At 36.7% G+C, this 25,714-nt stretch overlaps 1 protein-coding gene and 1 long non-coding RNA gene across 6 annotated transcripts in view; one reads left to right on the plus strand and one right to left on the minus strand.

Annotated features, from left to right (window-relative positions):
• kiz (kizuna centrosomal protein) overlaps positions 1-4,156 on the minus strand; it is a 43,108-nt gene extending 38,952 nt beyond the window's left edge. For all 5 annotated transcript variants that reach the window (XR_009266648.1, XR_009266650.1, XM_058748544.1 and 2 more), the window contains exons 1-4: positions 4,031-4,156; positions 3,373-3,435; positions 2,197-2,359; positions 651-731 (exon numbers count right to left, since the gene is read on the minus strand). Coding sequence is in view for 3 of the 5 variants with exons in the window: in XM_058748544.1 (XP_058604527.1) it covers positions 651-731; positions 2,197-2,359; positions 3,373-3,435; positions 4,031-4,095 (372 nt within the window). In the remaining 2 variants the exon portion in view is untranslated. The remainder of the gene's footprint in view (positions 1-650; positions 732-2,196; positions 2,360-3,372; positions 3,436-4,030) is intronic.
• Positions 4,157-4,198: 42 nt separating this feature from the next.
• Positions 4,199-7,367, plus strand: LOC131522797 (uncharacterized). The gene is made up of 3 exons (XR_009266651.1): positions 4,199-4,329; positions 6,881-6,972; positions 7,068-7,367. It is a non-coding gene; the product is annotated as an uncharacterized LOC131522797 (long non-coding RNA).
• Positions 7,368-25,714: the final 18,347 nt, after the last annotated feature.

Raw genomic sequence — 25,714 nt, forward strand, 5'->3', positions numbered from 1 at the left:
ACACCTGCGGCACTACAGATACGACGAGAAAAATGAACAGCCTCGCGACCACCGCCGAGCAATCTGCATAACAGCGACTTTTATTTGAGGGACTGACAGAAAGAGTTTGGACGCATATTGTTTTAGCTGTCACACACATGACGTGAAATAAACACTGCCGACAAAACTGACACACGGTCAGTTGGATTGCATTAGCTGCCAGAGGCTTCCGCAATACTCTTTCCTTTACTCTTTTCCATTCTTTTTTTTTTGTTCTCATTTTAAATAGCCTTTTAAAAATGCATAATATCATTTTGTTTTAAGACTGTGATACTCCTTTGTTAAACCAAAGCAGGCATTTGAAGTCATTTGAGCAAAACAGTAATTACTTCAAGCACTTTTCAATTTGCTTTTGATTATAAATTAATTGTGGCCTTTGAACACTGATACCCCATATAAACTGTCAAAAGTGTCTCCTGAAGAGGGAGGCTGAGCTGAATAATGGTTGTGGTATTTTTCTCTACAACTCTCAACTCTCTTCTTTTGAAAAAACGACACACTTCCATTGGATCCCATCACAGCACTGCAGCTTTATCAAAGGCACACAGATAGCTTTGTAAATTCCCCACTGAACTGTAATTTCCATAGATGACACGATAATTTTCTCTTACCTCATCCGCTTCTGATTCCCCCCTGCTCCCCATTTTCTTCCTGTCTTTCTTCAGTCTGGTAATATGATTCTTGTACTCCAACTGAAATGAATTCAAGTCAAATCATTACTATCATTTTCAACAATGCAAACGACAAGAACATTTGCTTATAACCCTAGTTCTTAAAAAAAAAAAAAAACTCTGCAGTGACTGCAGTTACGAGACACAAGTACACAGGAAATTACAATTTACTCAAATCTATAACCTCCTTTTTTTCATTAAATATTACAAACAAAGCAGCGGAGGAGAAAAATATGTTTATGCCCCTAAACGTAGCACTAATCAGTGTGTGTATTCCTTTGTGAGTGCCCTTAATAGTGCCTGCCAAGGCTCTTAATCAGTTTGGCGAGTTAACCAGTAGCAGAGATGAGGGCACTGGGATTACCTCCAACCTCCCACTTCATTCTCGTAAGACAATATCTGCACTCCCAAAAGGGACCAGAGTAACAAACCATTTACACCCCTTTTAGGCGTGATAACACAGCTACAAGCAGACAAATATTAGCACTGTTAAAACATAGGTGGGAAGAAAAAACGTCAAAGTGAAAGAGTGTTTTAGAGTTGAACGTGATGTTTTGAGGTCATGGTATGAATTTGAGCAATTAAGTAATAAGGATCAGTTTAGTGTAATAAAAATCAAAGTGATACTCCTTGACTGGCAGCTAAATTATCAGGTATCCTACTGAAATTCAAAGCAACCATTGCAGCAACAAAACAAAATATAACAAACACATATGCACACACACACACACACACACACACACACACAAAAAAGTAGAAAAACGGGTTCCTTTCACAAAAAGGCAAATTCAGAGGCACTTCACTATCTGAATACAGGGCGATTAATTTGTGGTGGTGTAATTAAACAATTTGTCTAATTTGATATTAAGCTGTGGAGCACTGTTCAGTTTTAAGTGACAATCTGACGGAGCTGTTGTTTTCTTTTTCTCATTTGTGTGCAGTGATAAATGAGTGCTGGAGTGTTTATGATTGTTCCCAAACAACAATAAGTGCGAATGTTTAAACACTGGAAGACAATTAGACAGACAATTACAGGATTATGGCAATGGTCTAATTGAGGCTCAGAATATATGTCTGGGGGAAGAAAAAAAAAAATTCAGTGCCTCAAAAGAATCTCTTAGTTTTGGGAAATACAAATCAAATATTCAGACTACACTAAAATTTTTGCTCCCGAGCAGCTGTCATTTGGGTCACTGCATATCATGGTAAGTATAACACACAAGACTTCACATTTCATTTCATGTCTACAATCAGAACAACACAAACATGTGTTCTGACATGAGAATAACAAAAAATAAAATAACAACCAAAAGACAGGCTGGGCTGCCAAAGAGACAGTTTGATTTGATGTATTTGCTCTAAACCAAATCAAACGTACATCTTCAATGATAAAAAGTGTGAAACAACAATACACACAGAGTCAGTACTGTTTTAAGAAGCGCATATGATGGATATTGGGACAGATGAAGCTGCCCAAGGTTGTTACCCTCTTTTGAAGCAGCCTGCTACAGTCAATGGAGAATTCTTTCATTTTTGATGCCAAGTTCTCCACATTCCCAAGAAGCTCAAGGTTGCGTGTCTTTGCTTGCTGCTCTCTCTCTCGCAGCTCCTTGTAATAGCAGCGCATCTTGGCACACTTCAACTTAGTCCTGTGAGCAGGAGACAGATATGAAAGGGACAGCTTTGCCACTCTCTCTCTCTCTCTCTTTTTAAGAAAAGGCTGCACTGATTTTGTCTATATTATTTATGGAAATAAATATAGAGACCTGTTACAAATAGGTCAAACATTACTATAAATAGGTTAATGCTAGCTTATTGGTATAACTAATTGCTCCTCACTGTGCATAGTACAAGACAAACTAAAACATTGCATATTTGTCAAGGGCCACTTTACAGTAGTACTAATGGATTCTCCACAGCTAAGATGGAGTTTTGTGACTAGCAAAGGGCGAAAATGGATAATGACAGCTGAAATTTTAAAATGAATGATAAATGCTGATCTACTAATCTCTCACATACCCTTGACCGTCACGGCCTCATATCAAAATTCTTTATTTTTATAAATGCATTTAATTGAGCCATCATAAAAACAAACTGTTCTCAAGCACTTAAACAGAAACAGATGACAACGTAAGTATCACAAAATCATCAATGAGTGCGTAGAGTAGTCTACTTATTTGTCCTGAAATAAACATTTTTTATTGGAGAATGCCTATTGTATTAGTGAAATAATAAAACAATTGAAGTAGCATCAAAAATGGTGTGTCACTACAATATAGACTCATTAAAATAATAATTATAAAAAAATACATAGGATAAAGGATAAAAATAACAAATAATTACTCAAAGTAATAACATGAAAGCACAACAAAAATAATACCGTAGTGAAAGATGATAAACATTTATTTTCTGCCCTGAATACAGTCCCATATAGAGCAATGGCACATCAAAACGTGCTGTTAGCTACATGAGGGGAACCCATATTCATCAAGCTATCTGCCTTTTGTCTACATATTTACAATGGTTTTATTTTTATGGATTCTATATGGATGTTGGTGTAGGATAATATAAATCATTATATATTTTATATAATTTTATTTGTTTCTTGATAAGATATTTACAATTAATATTTTTTGTAAGGTTCTAATGTTTTTATACTTACAATCTTTCCTCTGATCTTAAGTAGGCAAACAGTTTTTCTTCCAGCTCATGTCTCCTTCTCTCCCTAAATGCAGAAAAAAAGAATATTAATACACCTGCAGCTTTCAGAGTTAAACATTTCTTATTAAATGTATTGCTTAAATAGATCTTATTACATATATAGTTTAAACAGATTACATTTATTACATAACGTACAGTTTAGCCAGATAGCGTTACCAAATAGACTAACTTTATAATACAGTATAACTTTACATTTCTCACAAAAATAAAGCGACCAGCTATAGTGATACTGTATACAAATATATTATCCTGAAAAGCAATAATCTGTGAAGGCTAATTTTCGAACTTACTTAATACTGAAAAAAAGACAGATAAGCAAACATCTGACATACTACTTGAGCTCACTACCACACACAGATTATTAATAAATTATTTGTTATTTTAAATGCTATAATGACTAGTTTAGCGCACTCCCACTGGTTATCGCTCTCGTCTCACCGAGCTCGACAGCTACATTCCGGTCAGAGCTGAAATCTACTGCGCTGCCTCATTCAAGGCCCACTTAAAATTCCTAATGTTTTATTTCTAGACAATACAGCATCTATCGTGTCTAAAATTAAAAGAAAAAAACAACAGCAACATGTACACCATGCTCTTACCTTTCGTGCATGCTCTTTTGAATATTCCCAATCTGGTCGAAATACTCGGTGTTGCAGAAAGCCATAGCTGTTTTGTTCTCTCTTCACCTCGCTGTGGCAGGGCGCGTTGTTTACAGTGGTTGCCATACTCACCGTTACCCAGGAGACCGCGCGAGCTAGTTGACTGAAGGGCGCGAAAATTTCTCTCAGGCTCTGCTAGACACATTCTACCTAAGAAAGGAACAGCACCATAGACATAATACATTTTATTTGGTATTTTATATGTCTATGAACAACACGGCTGGAACAGGACTGAAAAGGTACAAATTACACGTTTTTACTTAAGACATCCACATTAACCCGACAAAAAGTACAAACCCTACATTTTACCTCAGAATATTCATATTTAATAATTAATATTTAATACGAGACGAAATATGCAAATGAAACAACGTCTTCCACAAGAAGATACAAATGTATAGTACAAATGTATCCAATGCCTTTTAAAAAAGTATTGTAATGTAAGTTGTATTGTAATGAATTAAAATGCTCTTGGGTGAGGGTGCTTCAAAATAAATAAAGACCATTCAGAAGACAACTCAGTGAATGTTGTAATTGTTCATACAGGCCTACATTTTATTTGAAACCCTCCATTTCCAACTTTTGCTGATTCTTATAGTTGGGTTGCAGTATGATCTTCATATTCAGTACTGAAGTATAATGAATGAAATAGTCCTGAATGCTTGGCCGGCCCAAGCCTTTATGGGGCCCTAAGCAGAATTTTATTTGGGGGCCCCTCGGTGCTGCCAATATGACTGGTTATTGTCAAAGCTTGATTATTCACACACTATAAATCTAACACACCCATGGTATGTTTTTACCCTTCTGTGATTTTTAATTGTAACAGTTGCAAACTTACAAGAGTGGTCAGGTGTTAATTTGCATTTTAACATTCAAAGTCTTAAGTAGTCTTAAGTTTAACATTCATACTTAAGTATTAAGTGGCATACTTAATGTGGTGTGCTGAAAAGTAGCTAAATAAAGCAGCAGACAATGCATTTACAGAACAGAATGTTATTTTAACAACATAAATATTAATCAAAGTTATACTTTTATTACAAGTCATACTTTTTTATAATAAATAGGCCTGTTAAACAGCAGAGAACATCTGTACATAAAATAACAACTCTTAATCTATATCTAGCTAACTGAGGCGTAATGATATTGGAATATAATGGCAAAGACCCCAAATGTAGGCTAAGGTAAATAATGTTAAGCTGTTATCAGTTCATGAAACAGAAGCTTATAATTCTGACAAAAATATATACCCAGGGAAGTTATTTTTTACGTAGAAAACTATCTAAAACTAAGTAAAATGTTATATATATTAAGATGTCTATTTGCTGATGTTTTGATGTTCAAACATGAACTTCCCTAAAACAAAAAGATACCCTACATAGGCTATGCTAATTAACTGTTGTCCCTCCTCCACCCCCAAAATGTGATTGAGTTTAACCCTTTGACGCGCCAGAGAGAAAGAGGAGCTCAGAGAAAAAAAGAAAAGAAAGATGTGCTCAGTGCTTTTCATATTTCATAACTGTTCAGTGTTTTCAACCGAATAAAGTTTATTTTAGGTTTCAGACATTTAAATACATTTCAATTAAGTAAAAAATACATTTAGTTTGTTAAATAGGCTACACACTGATTTATATGGAAAGCGGCAATAATAATCCTTTCAATTAATGGACGACGTGTTTTATTCCTATCAAATACACATTGTGTAGTTTACTATAAAGTTTACTCTGTTTTTCTCCCAGCTAACTGGCCACTTACTTTCATGTATTTCGGGAGAAATAGGTGAATTTACGTGATGTTAATCCGACAGATCCACACGGCAGCGTCCAGCGCATATTATCAACATGGTCATTATTGTGCCTGCATGACACGTAGCTATGGAAATAATAAAATATGTACAGATTATTTAATTATTTAATATTGCGCTTTCATATAATTACCACTGTCCATTGACATAATATAGCCTATCACGAATTTAAATAAAATAAAATAAACTGTCATATCATGTAGGCTACTCTTGAGGGCCCTCTGGTGGCCACGGGGCCCTAAGCAGCCGCTTAGTTCGCTTATGCCTTGGGCCGGCTCTGTCTGAATGCAACAGAAAATGTCATTGCTTTTGGCTAAACAACAGAATAAATGACAGATGAACCCACGGACATTTACTATAGTATTTTTTCTTCCAATTATTATCTTAAAGATCCAATCAACAACTGATGCATAGGGCCTACTTTCTTCCTTTATAATCCATTACACTCTGTGTAAGTCACAATTAGCAACAAAAACTTTGTTATTACTTGTTGTTACTTATTACTTTGTTCTAGGGCTGGACGATATATCGAACACGATATTCATGCGCATGTCGTCAGTAAAGCAGGTTCCGTGATTAGTGCTAAATCTCCATCACCTGTTTTCAAATAGAGCGCCATTTAATACACAGAGTTCGGCTCAGGTGATGGAGATTTAGCGCTAATCATGGAACCTGCTTTACTGACGAGATGCGCATGAATATCGTGTTCAATATATCGTCCAGCCCTAACTTTGTTGTTACTTCTGTTTCATTGTGACTTTAACCACATATACTTTATTTTGCATATCAAACACTGTCATTCTAAAAACGTATAGAAAATAGCTAAGGAAACTCATGGCTCTAAAATACTAATTCCCTTCTAAGAGTTCTATTGAAATTTCTGCTTCACGAGTGTGGAACTGTAATAGAGACCTATTTCTGACTGTTGAACTAGTGTGTCACTGTGTGGAATCTTGAAGGAGAAATTGATTGTGTCCGCTCTTTCTCAGTTCAGTTTCATCGTGTCTTCCCTTCAACACTTGTGTTGTGATTCTCTCTTTGAGCTCCTCCACACTCTTCTTAATGAAGGCAAGCCCACAAGGTAAGCACACAGGTGTCAGTGCCTTCAAAAATAACTGTGCACGCACCCCTGACCCTCATCCAAATGGTCCACTAAATTATTTTTTCTGTCTCTAGCTGTGTGGTGTCTACATCGAAAAAGAGGCAGCTGAATGTGAGTTTCATGCGTCTATTGGGTTTTTCTATCAGCACAGAGGCAGACATCAGTTAGACAGATGCTCAGAACATGAAGGTAAGTGTCTCTCAAGTTGATAGAGGTGAGTAATCAAGCATTGTCAGGGATACGGGGACAACACTACTGGCTGTCAATTGAGATTCGCTTTAGGTGGTAATCTTCCGGATTCTTACCATTTCTCTAAGATAAGACAGAAAGAAGTTAAACCCACTTACTGTAAATTGCTCTCCTATTCTGACATCTATTGCACATGTTGGCAGCTTTCTCCATTTCCCAGTTGGCCTATTCTATAGAGAAGGAAACTCCCCTCAGAATGGGCAAATTGAGACCATTAACCTACGGTTGCAGTTGCTATTTATTGGCATTATATGTTATGGTGATAGAAAGGGAAAAAAGCAGAATCTCATAGAGAGAAATCGATACTAAATTGATACCATAGGTGCCAAATAAGCAGCCTCAAAAGATAATATATAATAATATAATATAATATAGATAACATAATAAGATACACATAATAATACACATAAAACATTTAGGCTACAACAGCCTAACATAAACTATGGAACATAAAAGAAGATAATTAGAGAAACATCTCTAATATATAACATATCTCATTTTTGTTGATACAATGAAAGTCACTAGTAACCAAAACAGCTTTGTTACCAATGGTCTTCAAAATACATTCTTTTATGTTCCACAAAAGAAAGGTTTGAAATGACATGAGGGTAAGTGATGACAGAATTTATTTATTTTGGGGGGGGTGAACAATCCATTTAATGTTTTTATTATTATTATGATTATTATTATTATTTATTTTATTTTATTTTATTTTTATTTTTTTTAATGAAATGACACTCTAAATAAGAAACTAAATCTGCCAGCAGTTGGCGGTAAATGTCTTTATGAGTTATTCATTCATTTGATTCGTTCAAATGGCTGATTCATTCAGGAATGAAGTAAATGGCTGTGTTCAAAATGGCATACATGCTTATTGCTAACTGCCCAGTACACAGTGCATATTGCCTCCTATTTTTTAAAGAGTAATGTATGAAACAGTATACAATATGCAACAAATGTTTCAGAGTAGTATGCTAAAGTGATGTCACATGACAAACACTGAACATTAATTCAGCACAGCTGTCAAAGTTGTTACCTTACAAACAAATGTGCTAACCGTTCTTTTTAGAAAAGCTTGTTAATAAGGCTTCATACTACTGATCTATAATAGATCAGTGGTTCATACTAGTAATATTGCCCAGTTGAGCTCATTTCATAATGGACTTTACATGTAGAAAAGAAATGAATCAACACTGAGCTCTCTTTAACTGAATGATAGTATTTTTGGCAGTTATACTAAGTGGAAAAAGCGATTTATTCTAGTTACACTAAGTGCAAATAAATTTGCAGTTTTCACTAAAATAGCAGCATTTTCTTTAGCAACAGACATGTAAATAGTAGTTAGGTGGCAGATATTTATACTTAAGTACTGTGGTACATTATAAAACAGTATGCAATAACATATTGAGTGTAAATTATAATGCTTATAAATTTTATTGGGACACTTTATTGGGGCAAAAACCTTCCTACACCGACAGCTGAGCATGCCTAATAACATGTATTAATGAGGCGTTTTATTTCCACTTTTCAAATATTTACTTTATTTTTATTGAAAATAAATGCCTTTCTGATCTGATATGTGATGGGAAAAGGAGAAGCACGAGTTTGACAAAAGGCGGACTAGAACTCGGGTCGATCGTGTCAAAATTATACAGCTAACGTTTTACTCGCTGTGCCACTGATACTGCAGAATAATATGTGTCTTGTGCAGTGCTGTTTATCGCAACAATGTATTTGTGGGCAGAGTTAATGTAAATAGCCTCTGACAACAAATTGTCTATTGTCCTTAGATATAAACTCTTTCTTTTTAGAGATGCTTTACAGTGGAATTGAATTTTGTTTGCATAATTGAAATATTATTTTTATTTATATATGTTATTTATATATTATATTACTACAATATTATTATTGTTATTTAATATCTTTGAAACAATCTGTAATGTATAAAACGCTATAGAGATAAAGGTGACGTCATAACGATATTGTTTTTAGATACACAGCGATAGTTTGTACTTTACATATACTGTATATGTATATACGTACACACAAAAGTGTTATTTTTTGTGTACATTTATAATTGCTATTCCCCTTACTCACGCGTTTGAAGATGAAATGTCACATGGAGTGTGTTGCGTTCTGGGAAACAGTATCCCATGCAGTGTCTTAAAATATTAATATAATCTGGGCATTCTATGCTTACAGAAAATTCACATACTATTCACAGTATACACACAGCATACTGCAATATAGTCAAGTCATCTTTATTTATATAGCGCTTTTAACAATACAGATTGTGTCAAAGCACTTAACAGTATCAAATTGGAGGATAGAGTGTCAGTAATGTATAATGATAAGATTAAACACTCAATTTTCTCAATTTTCAGTTAAAAGCATTTCATTATTGAATTCAGAGATGTCATTGTCTAGCTCAGTTTAATTTAAATAGTATCTGTGCAACCAAATCGACGATAATTTCTAGAAATTAAGTGTCTGAGCAACCCAACTGAGCAAGCCAGAGGCGACAGCGGCAAGGAACCAAAACTCCCTCTGTGACAGAATGGAGAAAAAAACCTTGGGCTAAACCAGGCTCATTCGGGGGGCCAGTTCTCCTCTGACCAGACGAAACCCGCAGTTCAATTCCAACCGCAGCCATGTCAGATTGTGTAAAGGGCTTATCTGATTCCCGTGGTCTTGTCCCAATGGAGCAGTTTAATTTATAATTTAATGTATTTGTTATATTTGTGTTTTATTCATTATTTGAAGTTTTTCATTTATATGATTTATTCATTTGCTATAATTGCAATGTATAGTTTAATGCATTTATTGTTTCTCGGTGTATTTTTATAATATATATTTTTTTGTTTATTATAATTTAAATTTATGTCTCAGGGGCTCTCCGCTGACGATCAGGGCTGCAGACATCATCTCTTGGTGCTGATCCACCATCTGATCGGATACGGACTGAGAAACAGAATAAGAAAGAAACAGACAAATATTAGCATAGATGCCATTCTTCTTACGATGTAACGAGTACATTGTGTGTTATGGGGAGTGTTCCCGGTTCCGGTTGATCTAATTAATGCAGCCTAACAATCCTTTAACAGATTTGAATAATAGAAGTGTATGAGTGTGTTATGTGTACGCCAGGATAAAGAGATGTGTCTTTAATCTAGATTTAAACTGAAATAGTGTGTCTGCCTCCTGAACAGTGTTAGGTAGATTGTTCCAGAGTTTGGGCACTAAATAGGAAAAGGATCTGCCGCCCGCAGTCGATTTTGATATTCTAGGTATTATCAAACAGCCAGAATTTTGGGAACGCGTGGAGGACTATAATGTGATAAGAGCTCGCTCAAGTACTGAGGAGCTAAGCCATTCAGGGCTTTATAAGTAATTAACAAGATTTTAAAATCTATCCGATGTTTGATAGGGAGCCAGTGCAGTGTTGACAGAACCGGGCTAATATGGTCATACTTCCTGCTTCTAGTAAGGACTCTAGCTGCTGCATTTTGGACCATCTGTAGTTTGTTGATCAAGCGTGCAGAACAACCACCCAATAAAGCATTACAATAGTCTAACCTTGAGGTCATAAACGCATGAATTAGTATTTCTGCATTTGATGTTGAGAGCATATCGCAATTTAAATGTTGTTTTTGAGATGGAAAAACGTTTTACAGTTTTACAGATGCTAGAAACATAGCTTTCAAATGAAAGATTGCTATCCAACAGCACACCTAGGTTCCTAACTGATGAAAAAGAATTGACAGAGCAGCCATCAAGTGTTAGATAGTGTTCTAGGTTATTACATATGGGGCTTTTAGGTCCGATAATTAACACCTCTGTTTTTTCAGAATTTAGCACAGGGTGGCCGCGGGTCCTTAAAAAGTCTTAAAATGTATTAAATAAAGTTTTGCTTAAAAAAGGCCTTAAAAAGTCTTAAAATGTCTTAAATTCAGATTCAGTGGGTCTTAAATATCTTCGGTCTCATTACCGCAAAAGTTTCACCAGTCTGACGGACCCAGGGACTGTTTACAATCATTGGACAGACGGAAGATTCCCCGCGCTGTAGTTACTGCGTCATCAGAGAGAATTGCGGTTGCAGAATGCAGGTCGAATACCACCAGCTCGTTGACAAGCCTCCTAGCTGCTTTAAATGGGTTAATGCAAGTTTACTGAAAAATTGCTCGAGGATTTTACTTGCCCGACGGGACAAATAGCTTGATTAAAACTTAAGTGACATTTTATTACATTCAGCGTAAACAGCGATCGATAATGGATAATGCATTTCTGATATCAATGTTGCGCTGTTGAGGCTCATGCTGCCTGTCTCTGTGAGAGACTTATATGGAGAAATCAAATCAAATGAGCATAATGGCAAACTAGAATGGCAAAATTTCAGTATTCGGTACCAATACCAGTGGATATCCACGGTTCTCGGTACCAATTTCGGTACCACATGCTAATTAAAAAACACACTATTTTTAATAATAAAGTCAAACAAAAATAAAATGTGCAAAAATCAATGCCATTCTTTATACTTATTTAAATTGTGTTAAAGTAAAAAAAGTATGAAAAACAGTAAACAGTAAAGTTTAATTTGTCTTGTATTTAATGAAATTTAAACACATTTTATTTTTTTTGGTAAATAAAGGGGATTTACTATTAAAATTAAAATATGGAAGAAATATTGTGTGATTATTTCTTTAAAAATAAATATTCATTTTTTTCAACAGTAGTAATAGTATCACATACATTCTACTAAATGATAGTAATATATTTCTGGCACAATGTCTTTAAGATAAACTTTTATTTTGACGGGTTGCCGTGAATACCTTTAAATTTCTGTGTGTAGCTATATGATATGACGCTGGTTTTACTCAAATGAAACGGTAAAATGCTCGTGAAGTGACTCTCAGAGCAGATCTGTAGATGTAATGTATTTATGTCTTCATTGAGACGGCAGATGCTGAAATCACCGCGAGCGTCATGCGCGCTTCAGTGTATAGTAAAAAACGCTCGTCTCTGTCATTCATTCATTCACTCAAACAGAGACTCACAGAACATGCAAGATTCATATCTGAATTAAGCGGCTTAATATTTACAGATAGCCTACTAGTTCAGGTCATTTGATTAAGTGTAATGACCTACTTTTGATTAATTCATCCAAACTTTGACAAATTCCGTGACATTCTGTAAATTGTAAACTGTAAACTGTAAATTCCGTTTTTATAACTGGATTCCGCGATTCCGTCCGCGTTTTCTGCATCGCGGAAATCATAGGGCTGTACATAGGGCTGTTCGCGTCAAGAACCGGGTTGACCGGGTACTCGGTACCGTGACGTTTTCATTTTTTTAGTACCGACTTGGTACCGAAGTACCGGGTCTTTTGACAACACTACGGCAAACATAAAGAAACTCACAGAACGAACATACTGAGGTAAAAATTCTAAAAGTTTAGTTTATTTATAACATGATGATGATGATAACATACCATGACAAGGGGACTATTTTACTGAATATTTTCATGATTGCAAATGTTACATTGATTTTGGTTCAAGAAACAAGTAGTTAAGTAGTTACTTACATTTTAGACAGAATATTGACTGTTTCGTTCTATTTCACCAACGAAAATAGTTCCAAACAAAGATCAGAAGTGTTGCACATTCTCCAAGCAGCACTCGCGTTTTTGTTCCTGAATGATTCAGTGTTTTGAATGAATCGGTTGAATGAATAAGTGAAGTACCGCCACCTACTGGTGGTTTAATTAGTTTAAAAGTATGCATTTTTCCACCAACATTTCTTATTTGTATATTAAAAAATATATATATATTTAAAACATTAATCTCATGACATTATTTATTGCGGTTGTAAATTTGTTGTGCAAATTATTTAATTTGATTGCTAACAGCTCTGTTGTGTATATTAAATTTCCTCATCAGTTGTAAGAATTTGACATGAAAGATGACGCATACATTTAATAAGGTTAAAAAATATTGGACTTTATGGAGGTAAATAACAACCTGGGGTAAATATTAAAAACACGCAGATTTAAATGCTGAATAGAAAACTAATTAAACTATTTCTTCATTTACACCACCAAAAATATTGCTGATGTGGAGCTTTTGAGTGATATTTTGTATGGGATATTGTCTTCAGATATGAAAAGTTCTCTGTATATCGTAATAATAAATAGCATTTTTGACAGCGATGATATTTTTTTTTCTTTTTAAATTTAAAAACACATTAAATATTACATTTACGTATGTAATATAATGTGTATCTCCTTCACAGGTTTGGTCTTAAATTTTACATATGGTGGTATTAAAAAGGTCTTAAAAAGTCTTAAATCTAACTTGTTCATATCTGTAGACACCCTGTAGCAGTAAGAAATTACTCGTCATCCAGTTTTTTATATCGACTATGCATTCCGTTATTTTCTCAATTTGGTGTGTTTCACCGGGCAGCAAAGAATTATAGAGCTGAGTATCATCAGCATAACAGTGAAAGCTAACACCATGTCTCCTTATAATATCTCCCAAGGGTAACATGTAAAGCGTGAAAAGTAACGGCCCTAGTACTGAGCCTTGAGGTACTCCATACTGCACTTGTGATCGATATGATACCTCTTCATTCACTGCTACGAACTGATGGCGGTCAGATAAGTACGACTTGAACCATGCTAAGGCACTTCCACTAATGCCAACAAAGTTTTCTAGTCTATTCAAAAGAATGTTGCGGTCGATTGTGTCGAACACAGCGCTAAGATCCAGTAGAACTAATAAAGAGATACAACCACGATCAGATGATAGAAGCAGGTCATTTGTAACTCTAATGAGAGCAGTCTCAGTACTATGATACGGTCTAAATCCTGACTGGAATTCCTCACAGATATCATTTTTCTCTAAGAAGGAATATAACTGTGAGGATACTACATTTTCTAGTATATTTGACAGAAAAGGGAGATTTGAGATCGATCTATAATTAACTAGATCTTTGGGGTCAAGTTGTGGTTTTTGAATGACAGGCTTAATAACAGCCAATTTCAAGGTTTTGGGGACATATCCTAATGACAATGACTAATTAATAATAGCCAAAAGAGGATCTATGACTTCTGGAAGCAGCTCTTTTAGTAGTTTAGGGTCTAACATACATGTTGTTGGTTTAGATGATTTACCAAGTTTATACAATTCTTCCTCTCCTACAGTAGAGAATGAGTGGAATTGTTCCTCAGGGGATCTATAGTGCACTATCTGATGCGATACTGTATCTGACGGCTGCATGGTTACAATTTTATCTCTGATAGTATCGATGCCAACACCTGTTGATGCTTTATTTTTCGTAAATTTAGTCACTGTATTGAATAAATACCGGGGGTTATATTTGTTTTCTTCTACAAGAGACAAAAAGTAATCAGATCTAGCAGTTTTTAATGCTTTTCTGTAGGATAGGGTACTTTCCTGCCAAGCTATATGAAATACCTCTAGTTTTGTTTTCCTCCAGCTGCGCTCCATTTTCCGGGCTGCTCTCTTTAGGGCGCGAGTGTGCTCATTATACCACAGTGTTGGACTCTTATCCTTAATCTTCCTAAAGCATAAAGGAGCAACCGTATAAAGTGCTAGAGAAGAGAGAGTCCACAGTTTCAGTTACATCATCAAGTTGTTCTGAGCTATTGGATATGCTGAGGAACTGAGATAAGTCAGGAAGATTATTTATAAAGCAGTCTTTTGTGGTAGAAGTGATGGTTCTACCATATTTGTAACAAGGAGTTGGCTTTACAGCTTTAACTATATGGAATATACAGGAGACTAGATAATGATCTGAGATATCATCGCTCTGCTGCAATATTTCAACACCACTGACATCAATTCCATGTGACAGTATTAAATCTAGAGTATGATTTTGACAATGAGTAGGTCCTGACACGTGTTGTTTAACACCAATAGAGTTTAGAATGTCTATAAATGGTGATCCCAACAAATCTTTTTCATTATCAACATGGATATTAAAATCACCAACAATTAGGACTTTATCTGCAGCCAACACTAACTCCGATAGAAAATGAGCAAATTCTTTAATAAAGTCTGTATGGTGCCCTGGTGGCCTGTATACAGTAGCCAGTACAAACATCACAGGGGATTTATCATAAACACTGTTTCTTTGGATAACGTTATATGAAGCACCATTACTTCGAACAAATTATACTTGAAACCCGACCTCTGAGAAATACTGAAAATATTGTTATAAATTGTAGCAACACCTCCCCCTTTACCTTTTGGGCGCGGTTCATGTTTGTAACATTAATCTTGGGGTGTAGACTCGTATAAAGTAATGTAATCATCTGGTTTTAGCCAGGTTTCTGTCAAACAAAGCACATCTAGTTTATGGTCAGTGATCATATCATTTACAAAAAGTGCTTTTGTAGAAACGGATCTAATATTCAATAAGCCAAGCGTTATCATGTGTTTATGTGTATTATATCTGTTTTTTATTTGTTGAACATTAATTAAATTGTTACTATTACTTTGGTTTGGATGTTTTCTGTATTTTCTAGTTTGGGGAACAGACACAGTCTCTATAGTGTGATATCTAGGTGAAAGAGTCTCTATGTGCTGAGAATTAACTGACTTCTGTGATGTGAGGCGGCTAGCAGACGGTCGGTTTAGCCAGTCTGTCTGCTTCCTGACCTGGGCTCCAGTTAGTCAAATACGAACTCTAAGACTATGTGCCATATTTCTAGATAGAAGAGCGGCACCACCCCAGGAGGGATGAACACCATCTCTTTTCAACAGGACAGGTCTGCCCCAAAATTTTTTCCAATTGTCTATAAAGCCTATGTTATTTTGCAGGCACCACTCAGACATCCAGCCATTGAGTGATGACAGTCTGCTATGAATCTCATCGCCACGGTAAGCAGGGAGCGGACCAGAGCATATTACAGTGTCTGACATCGTACTTGCAAGTTCACACACCTCTTTAACATTATTTTTAGTGATCTCCGACTGGCGAAGTCGAACATCATTAGCGCCGACGTGGATAACAATTTTACTGAATTTACGTTTAGCATTAGCCAGCACTTTTAAATTTGCCAAGATGTCAGGCGCTCTGGCTCCCGGTAAACAATGGACTATGGTGGCTGGTGTCTCTATTTTCACGTTCCGTACAATAGAATCGCTATTAACTAGAGCACTTTCATCAGGTTTCTCAGTGAGTGCGTCACCGAGTGGGGTGAACCTGTTTGATGTTTTGATCAGAACGGAAGAGTGGTGTTTTGACCCGCGACTAGGCCGCCTCACAGTCACCCAGTTGCCCTGCTGCAGGGGCTCAACCGGAACTGAACAATGTACAGGGCTCCCTGAGCTTGTCGCATCCAAAGCAGTATCTACAGCCCTCACATTCTTACTGTCCTCAACTAAAGTTTGGATGTCTCTAGTTCTAAAACCTTCTCTGTCAGCCTAACTATTTCCCTGCATTCATCACATGTGAATCCCTTGCTGCTGACAGAGACAGATAAACTATACATGTGGCAAACGGTGCAAACAACAATAGCAGGAGAAGAAGCCATTACTCACCGTGATTGATGAATGATACCAACTTAACTTACCACTTACCACTGTTGTTTGATGAACTCGTGAAAAACAGAGCGAGAGAGAAATGAAAATGGAGCGAGAGAAAAGAAAAGAAAACAATAATAGGCGCGAATAGAAACGCGAATGGAATCGCGAGTGACAAGCTAACTGGCTAACGAAAGCTAACACGCTGCATGCGTGCTGCACTCGCGGTTTTAAAAGCAAACAATCAAATTAGTTAGATTAATTTGAAAGATAACACCAGAAATATGGTGGGAATTAAGTTATATATTATCACTTTAAACAACAGGGAGTGAAAGTAAGGTAGAGATTCAATAAAAAGCGAAGCTACACGGAGCTACGATCACAAACCTCTCAGTAGCACAACAGACAGAAACAGACTGAAGCAATCTAAGCAGTGTCAACAGGATCCAAGGACTGATATAGTAGGAGTTGTATGGTAGTATGCCATTCCGAAACACATCTTCTGTACTGATTTCAGTGTACCTAAGTTATATTTAGCAGATTCTGGAAAATATAGTAGGTTATCCGGGTATTCCATGAATACAGAACATTTGCATACTATGTACAGTATACATACTGGATATTGCAGAAATAGTACGAGTAGTATGATAGTATGACATTTCAAACACAACCAATTGCTCTCTTTATGAATGGGCCTTTGAATCATTGGTTCACATGATTCGTTCAAACCGCGGATTCATTCAGAAACTAAACACCGCTAATGTAACACAATATCAGCTTCTTATTTACTGAACTATTGTATAAAATAACATTTAAATTTGTGATATTCGGGACAAAATCAGCACTTGTGTAATACTGCTCTCCATGCTCGTGTGGTAACGTATGATATACATATGAGACAAAAACTCATACAGGGGCATTTTTTGCACCAATATCTTGAAGTTTAGGGCATAACTGCATTTATGGAGTTGTGGCCCTGCATCACATTTGTCAACAGTCAACTATATGAAATGTAAGATGATGTACAGTTCTGGGGCGGAGCCAGTTAAAATATTTTAATTGCGTTATTTTTTATTTACTAATTAATTAAGTTATCACGTTAAAATGACAGCATATATATACAACCCGAATTCCGGAAATGTTGGGACGTCTTTGAAATTTGAATAAAATGAAAACTAAAAGACTTTCAAATCACATGAGCCAATATTTTATTCACAGTAGAACATAGATAACATATCAAATGTTTAAACTGAGAAATTTTACAATTTTATGCACAAAATGAGCTCATTACAAATTTGATGCCTGCTACAGGTCTCAAAATATTTGGGATGGGTGCATGTTTACCATGGTGTAGCATCTCCTCTTCTTTTCAAAGCAGTTTGAAAACGTCTGGGTATCGAGTTGGAATTTGGTCCCATTCTTGCCTGATATAGGTTTCCAGCTGCTGAAGAGTTTGTGGTCGTCTTTGATGTATTTTTCGTTTAATGATGCGTCAAATGTTCTCTATAGGTGAAAGATCTGGACTGCAGGCAGGTTAATTCAGCACCCGGACTCTTCTACTACGAAGTCATGCTGTTGTAATAGCTGCAGTATGTGGTTTTGCATTGTCCTGCTGAAATACACGTCGTCTGGAGGGGAGCATATGTTGCTCTAAAATCTTTATATACCTTTCAGCATTCATAGTGCCTTCCAAAACATGCAAGCTGCCCATACCGTATGAACTTATACACCCCCATACCATCAGAGATTTACATTTACATTTATGCATTTAGCAGACGCTTTTATCCAAAGCGACTTACATTGCATTCAAGTTACAGTTTTTACATTTTATCAGCTCTTGCTTTCCCTGGGAATCGAACCCATGATCTTGGCGTTGCTAGCGCCATGCTCTACTATTTGAGCTACAGGAAAGCTGGGAGATGCTGGCTGGGAGATGCTGGCTTTTGAACTGAACGCTAATAACACACTGGAAGGCCTCCCACCTTTTTAGCCCGGAGGACACAGCGTCCATGATTTCCAACAAGAATGTCAAATTTGGACTCGTCTGACCATAGAACACTTTTCCACTTTGAAACAGTCCATTTTAAATGAGCCTTGGCCCACAGGACACGACGGCACTTCAGAACCATGTTCACATATAGTAGGGGAAAAAATTATTTGATCCCCTGCTGTTTTTGTACGTTTGCCCACTGACAAAGAAATGATCAGTCTATAATATTTAATGGTAGGTTTATTTGAACAGTGAGAGACAGAATAACAAAAAATAAATAAATAAATAAATAAATCCAAAAAAAACGCATTTCAAAAAAGTTATGAATTGATTTGCATTTTAATGAGTGAAACAAGTATTTGACCCCTTCGCAAAACATGACTTACTACTTGGTGGGAAAACCCTTGTTGGCAATCACAGAGGTCAGATGTTTCTTGTTGTTGGCCACCAGGTTTGCACATATCTCAGGAGGAATTTTGTCCCACTCCTATTTGCAGATCCTCTTTAAGTCATTAAGGTTTCGAGGCTGATGTTTGGCAACTCGATCCTTCAGCTCCCTCCACAGATTTTCTATGGGATTAAGGTCTGGACACTCCAGGACCTTAATGTGTTTCTTCTTAAGCCACTCCTTTGTTGCCTTGGCCAAGTGTTTTGGGTCATTTTCATGCTAGATTACCCATCCACGACCCATTTTCAATGCCCTGTCTGGCTTCAATGCCCTGGCCCTGATGGTACATGGCCCCGTCCATTGTTCCTTTGATGCGGTGCAGTTGTCATGTCCTTTTAGCAGAAAAAACATCTGCTTTCTTGAGCAGGGGGACCTTGCGGGTGCTGCAGGATTTCAGTCCTTCACGGCGTAGTGTGTTACCAATTGTTTTCTTGTTCACTATCGTCCCAGATGAGATCATTGAGATCATTGACAAGATCCTCCTGTGTAGTTCGGGGCTGATTCCTCACCGTTCTCATGATCATTGAAACTCCACGAGGTGAGATCTTGCATTGAGCCCCAGTCCGAGGGAGATTGACAGTTATTTTGTGTGGTGCGAATAATCGCACCAACTGTTGTGACCTTCTCACCAAGCTGTTTGGCGATGGTCTTGTAGCCCATTCCAGCCTTGTGTAGGTCTACAATCTTGTCCCTGACATCATTGGACAGCTCTTTGGTCTTGGCCATGGTGGAGAATTTGGAATCTGAATGATTGATTGCTTCTGTGGACAGGTGTCTTTTATACAGGTAACAAACTGAGATTAGGAGCACTCGCTTTAAGAGCTCAATCTCAGCTCGTTACCTGTATAAAAGCCACCTGGGAGCCAGAAATCTTGCTGATTGATAGGGGATCAAATACTTATTTCACTCATTAAAATGTGAATCAATTAATAACTTTTTTGAAATGTGTTTTTTTTTTTTATTCTGTCTCTCACTGTTCAAATAAACCTGCCATTAAAATGATAGACGAATCATTTCGTTGTCAGTGGGCAAATTTACAAAATCAGCAGGGGATCAAATTATTTTTTCCCCTACTGTATGGCTTCCTTTTTGCATGATAGAGTTTTAGTTGGCATCTGCAGATGGCACGATGGATTGTGTTTACTGACAGTGGTTTCTGGAAGTATTCCTGGTCCCATTTAGTAATGTCAATGACAGAATCATGCCGATGATTGATGCAGTGTCATCTGAGGGCCTCCAACAAAGGTCTTCGGCCTTGTCCCTTACGCACAGAGAATTTTCCAGTTTCTCTGAAACTTTTGATGATGTTATGCACTGTAGATGATGAGCTTTGCAAAGCCTTTGCAATTTGACATTGAGGAAGGTTGTTTTTAAAGTATCTTTTTATGCACTCCTTCACAGATTGGAGAGCCTCTGCCCATCTTTTTAAAGGGGTCATATAATGCCATTTTTGTACAAGCTAATATGATTCTTTAGGGTCTAAATTGAAAGTTTGTAATATACTTTAATTAAAAATTCTCATTAGTATTGTAAGAAAACACTCATTTTACCTGGTCAAAAACAGCTCTCTGTTCAGCACACCGTTTTAGTGCGTGTGTTTTTAAATGCTAGTGAGCTTTGCTCGCCCTGCCCCTCTGTTCTGTGGGGCGTTTTTGACACAACACACGTGGAGTGTTGCCTTGACAACAGTTGAGGGTATATTTTGAAGAATGGCAGCGGGAGTCTCTGAGGATACTGTGCAACCGTAACGTTTTGTTCATTATAAACGTGGGATTATTAATTATATTGAGAACGTCGTAAATAGAAAACATGCATGTACCCTGAATGTAAACATTAGCCACATACATCGTGAAGCGTGCTAGCGATTTGCAAAGATTAATATAAAGATTAATATAAAGGTTAATTAAACGTTACACTCACTTCTTCTGGAGGTTCAGCAGGAACACGAATAGTTGGTACCGATTCTTTTTTCAGGTGCAGCTTCTTAGCAAAACCAGCTTTATACTGACCTTCATTTATAAAGCAGTCTGGTGAAAAATGATTCGCGCAAACATGAAAACATTGACGTTGCTCGTGGGGAATATTCCCTTCAAAAGCGAAACTCAGCCACTGTGTCTTCAGCGGTGCGGACTTAGGAACATCAAAATGACTGCTGTGTTCATTATTGCACCCGAGAACAGAACACCACAATCGCTTAGACGCCATTCTGCTCATAGACAGCTCCAGCGTATATCAACAATGCGGACTATGATTGACAGCTCGCTCACGAGCAAGGGTGGGTCTGTGTTGAAACACTGCTGTCAATCAACCATCATGGGAGGGGCATCCGACCGTGTGACGTCACACGGTCGAACGGCTTGATTTGAGACAGGGTAAAACAAATAAGGAGATTAAAAAAAAAAACACTGGATGGATTTTTATCATTTTATGATGGTTGTGTACAGGCACTGCTAACACACATTTCAGTACAATCAACTTGTAAAAGTGCATGTACCATTATATGACCCCTTTAAAATAAAAGAAGGATTAACAATGCAGATTAATTTTCACAGCCTTCTTTGGTCATATTTACCAAGGGTGCCGATATTTTTGGCCATGACTGTATATATGTAAGAAATAATTGACGATGGGCCGTTGAATTATTAGAAAAATAATGCACACCCGAGGTGGTGATGCGATCACGACGCGATCCATTCTTTCCTCATATCAGTTTGCTGCTTAGTGGTGAACTTGGTAACAGCAGTAAAATAGTACCTAAATGAGTAAAATCATGATATTATAGTGTTTAAAACATAATATATTTTGCCAATTCCAGTATAAACATGCAACCCTAGATCAGCTCCAGGAGTCACTTTGTAAGATAATGTAGAGACATGATACGGAATTTGCTTTAAATTAGACACAGCTTTCTAAAAACTCAGCTCTAAAAACACACTTACATAAAAAAAAAAAAAAAATTCTGTATTTTGTGCAGTGGTGCTTTTAAGGAATGTACAGTTCATTCAGCCTCTCAGAGATTGCTTTACTTTGCTGATAGCTGTACTTTAATGCACCAACAATGAGCAAACCAACTTTAGGACGTTTTGTCTCTTAATTCATTCCATTTAAAGCAGTGCTTGTGGACAAATTCATATGCTTTGAGAGTAAATTTCAAGGCAGTAACTGTTGGACTTTAAATATCCTGTGAGCTATGTTCCTGTTATTATGCAACCCACTGATTTATTTGTAAGGTGTTGTGGGGAGATTAAAGGACATTTTTTTTTTTTCTCCAGTCAGTAGCTGTTGTGGTGCTTGCTGCTGGGTGTTTGTCGGATGGATCACTGCTTTAATTTAGTTGCAGTGAAATCACTCAGAGAGTCCAAGTGCTCAGGCTACATCATAAATACTAGTAAAATCTATATATTGAATAATGTGTTAAATAATTTTCTCAATCATTCCTTCCTGTGATGATGCAGCTCAGATAGAAGCTACAAGAGTTAACGTTGAATTAAAAGCTAGATACTGTTTATACCAAAATTCCAGTGTTAAAGCAAAACTACTTTTATTCATAATGCAGGAGTTTTAGTTAAAAATAAGTCAGAAATAGACTATTTAGAAATGCTGGCTGCTCATTTTAAAAAGATAGAGCTAAAATACTCTTACAAACATCAGCAGCATATTGCAATATAAACACTAAGGTGAAAACTTATCATAATTTATCAACTGTCGATCATAAGAGATTGACATAACTGCACAGCATTCATTGATTGTGAACTGCTTTAAAAATGGAAGCCTAGAATGTGCAACACACATGCATTTTGACTTTGGAACGTGCAGCGCTCATATTTATTTAATAAAATCATAGCCTTTTGAAGTTTAATTATCACATTAGGCTGTATTTCCTGCTTTTCCGTGTTAAATGTTTACTATACAATTTAAGCTATTTATGACTTTTTAAGTAGCTGCAGGGACTTGCAGTTCAGTTACAGTTCACACACATTTTTATTTAATCGCTAATGCAAGTGAAATTCCAGAGGTGTAAAATTCTTGAGTGATTTTACTTGATTACTTTACTTAAGTATTATTTTGGGGGGTTTGTACTTTATTCAAGTACAGTTTATAAACTGGTTACTTGTACTTTTACTTGATTACATTTCTGGAGAAAAAACAGTACTTTTTATTCCTTAAAATTTTATTTCATCTTAAAAAGTACATTACATTTATATTTTGTCTTATGCACAACAAATATGGTAAACAGAAGTTCAAATGTGGGTGCTTGACATGAGAACCAATGATCATTGTTATCACGCATAAAGCACACACATTTCTACTTCAGTTGTGACTTTCATCAGATAAATGTCTGGCTTCAAAAGTTCACTATCAAATCTGAGGAAGCATATTGAGGTAACAAGTTTTTTTTATTTATTTTTTTTTATTAAATGTTACAAATCTCCAAAAAAGTGTTTAAATGAACATTTTATGTTAAATAAATTGTAATTTATGTTTAGTGAAAAAAAAAAAAAACCCTAAATGCCCAAAATAAACAATTACAATTTTAATTATCCTTAGACAGTGATGTTGAATGGACAACACAAAAAAAGTGGCCTTTCAAAATGTTAATGTTGTATGTTTTAATTCTATGACTCTCCTCATTAATGCAACACATTCTTGTATTCTGTCTGGAATATGTTTTAGCCTCTGCATCACATTTTGTTATTCAAAAGAATAGTTCACCCAAAACTGAAAGGGGACAGGACCACTTCAGAAACCACTCAAATTGCCGGTCAAGTTTAAAATATTGGTATTTGTATTTTTTGTATTTATCCTTTCACTTAAGAAGACACTGATTCATTAACAGGGGTTGTATGAGCTACTGTCTGTCATATTCATTTTTGGATGTCCCATACACTTGCATTAAACAAAGAGAGATGATTTTTTTTTCTAAAACTCTTGGCTTGTGTTCATCTGACAAAAGAAAGTCATATATATATATATATATTGGATGGCATGAGGGTGGAAAGGATAGAGTTTCCTTTTAATCCCTTTCCCTGTATGTGTGTGTGTGTGTGTGTGTGTCTGTCTGTCTGTCTGTCTGTCTGTCTGTCTGTGTGTGTGTGTGTGTGTGTGTGTGTGTGCGTATGCGTGTGCGTGTGCGCGTGCGTTTTTGTGACAAATGAGGACATAAATTTGTATAATGACAAGGGTATGACATAGGTATTACAAGGAGAAGATGACTTTTCAGGACATTACCCCATGTCCCCACTTTTCAAAACGCTTATAAATCACACAGAATGGAGTGTATTGAAAATCTGAAATAGCACAAAGTTTCCTGTAAGGTGTAGGGTTGGTGTAGGGCAATAGCACATACAGTTTGTACAGTATAAAACCATTACGCCTATGGGATGTCCCCACTTTTCACAAAAACAGACATTAGGGCTTTTCACACTGCGCTTAACCCCGGGTTATCGTCGTTCTAAACACCGCTTTTAACCCCGGGTAAAGACAGGTTTCACACCTGTAATTTGAAAGCGGTGTTAGCACCGCATTTTACCCGGGGTTATGAAACCTTGCTCCGGAGCAGGGTTAGCATCGCATTTGTGGTGTTAACCCCGCATTGTGGTGCTAAGTTTGTTCAGTGTGAAACGGAGCGGTGTTTGCTTGTTGCTGCTGGACGCTTGGCAACAGACAGCCAATCAGAAATTGAGCAGCGAGGCTCATGTCATGTCAGTAACAGGAAACGCGCGTCATATAAACTGCAGCCGGTGAGAAGATAATATCAAAAGACAGAAAGCTTGTGAACTGGAGAAAATAGGAGACGGTATTATTCTTACTGTACAAGTAAACAATAACGTTAGTCCCTCCACACTTAAAAGAAATTCAAAGAAATATTCACATACTTTGCTCCTTGTTTTCTTTCTTTTGTGCTTTTGTCTTTGTTTTCTCGCCTTTGTGCGTCATGAGGCCGTTCACATGTCGCGCCTAAAAACGGGTTTAAAACGCTTTCTCCTTCTTTCCAAAGCGTTATGTAGCTTGCGCTCCCATGACGTCTGCCGTTGCTAAGCAACCATGACCTGCGCGCTTCATGAAGTCGCACAAGTTTCAGCAAAGACTTTTAGTTTCAGCAAAGGATAAATGGATTTCCAGCACTAAATCGCTTGCAGTAGCTCTTCTACTAAATTTATTTAAAAATGGCTATCCCTGCCTGTAGAGCTGATCAGCTGTTCCTCAATCTTCGCTGATCTAAAGACATAAGCGGCGACGTTTTTAATAACTGGCAAGACGCGGGAAAAGCTGTGTAAACAGGTTGCCTGCTGCTCGTCCAATCAGAGACAGTGACACCACAAATATGCAAATAAGAACGTTAACCGGGGTTTAGGAACGTACAGTGTGAAATGTCTGTTAATGAATACCCAGGGTTAACAGTTAACCCCAGGCATAGTATGAGCAGTATGAAACGTGATTATAGATAACCCAGGATTCCTCTTATCCGGGGTTTAGGATGACCCA

Source organism: Onychostoma macrolepis, chromosome 17, assembly GCF_012432095.1.
Source record: "Onychostoma macrolepis isolate SWU-2019 chromosome 17, ASM1243209v1, whole genome shotgun sequence".
NCBI classification, from domain to species: domain Eukaryota; kingdom Metazoa; phylum Chordata; class Actinopteri; order Cypriniformes; family Cyprinidae; genus Onychostoma; species Onychostoma macrolepis.